This window comes from Eimeria tenella, genomic scaffold (genome assembly GCF_000499545.2).
Source record: "Eimeria tenella Houghton genomic scaffold, Eth_scaff1785, whole genome shotgun sequence".
NCBI lineage: Eukaryota > Apicomplexa > Conoidasida > Eucoccidiorida > Eimeriidae > Eimeria > Eimeria tenella.
This window is the reverse complement of record NW_013541615.1, coordinates 1-983: the sequence shown is the minus strand read 5'-3', so window position 1 is coordinate 983 and position 983 is coordinate 1. Positions and strand designations below refer to the sequence as shown.

At 61.2% G+C, this 983-nt stretch overlaps 1 protein-coding gene across 1 annotated transcript in view; it reads left to right on the top strand.

Moving 5' to 3' along the window:
* ETH_00038375 (uncharacterized protein) overlaps window positions 1-977 on the top strand; it is a gene marked incomplete at both ends in the record, with an annotated part of 1635 nt that extends 658 nt beyond the window's left edge. The window contains one exon of the mRNA XM_013373839.1: window positions 85-977. Within this exon, the coding sequence (XP_013229293.1) occupies window positions 85-977 (893 nt within the window). The remainder of the gene's footprint in view (window positions 1-84) is intronic.
* Between the last annotated feature and the right edge of the window lie 6 nt (window positions 978-983).

Genomic DNA, 983 nt, shown 5'->3' with positions numbered 1-983 from the left:
AGCAGCTGCAGCAACTGCAGCAGCTGCTGCTCCCAACAGGCAGCAGAGGCGCCGCAGCGCTCTCCGTCTGTCTCCTTTTCGCAGCAGTATTCAAAGGCCTATAATATATGCATGCAGCAGCAGTGCCCCCCTCTGCAGCAGCAGCAACAGCAGCAGCTGCTGCAGCAGTCGCTGCAGCAGCAGCAGCAGCAAAAGCACCCCAATGTAGCCGTTCACAGTGGCACGCTCAGCTGCTGCAGCAACAGCAGCCTGCCGGCCCACGAGGAGCCTTGTGCTGCTGCTGCTGCTGTTTTCTGTGGGAGCCCTTTGCTGCAGCAGCAGCAGCAGCAGCAATATGTTCAGGGGGGGGTGTGCTGCAGCAGCGGGACCGCGGAGCCGTTCTCCCCTGCTGCTGATGGCTGCTGCTGCTACTCCAATGTGCAGCAGCAGCAGCCGCAGGTGCTGATGCAGCAACAGCAGCAGGTGATGCAGCAGCAGCAGCAGATTATCAGTCCTTATCTGCTAGAGGATCCACAGCTGCTGCCTGCGGGTAGCTGCATGCCCGTAGAATGCATGCAGCAGCAGCAGCAGCAACAGGAGCAGCAGCAAGTGCTGCAGCAGCCTACCGTGGGCGAGGCTTACTGCGGCTCTTACTTGGAAGCCCTCGGGCAGCCGTTTGAATGCATGCAGCAGCAGCAGCAGCCGCAGCAGCTTGTACAGCTGCAGCACTGCAACGGTTTGCTGCTGCTGCAGCAGGAGCAGCAGCAGCAGCAGCTGCAGCGCAGCATGTCCGATGGCTCAACAGTCTCTTCTTTGTGTATCCGTGGCGCCTCTGAGGAGAGCGGCATCAGCAGCGTCAGCAGCATCAGCATCAGCAGCAGCAGCAGCAGCAGCAGCGAGGAGATGCACCGCTTCTCTCACGGGCGAACAGCTCATCAGGTAGACGACGCGCTGCTGCAGCTGCAGCAGCAGCAGCAGCAGCACGAGCAGCGGCAGCAGCTGCT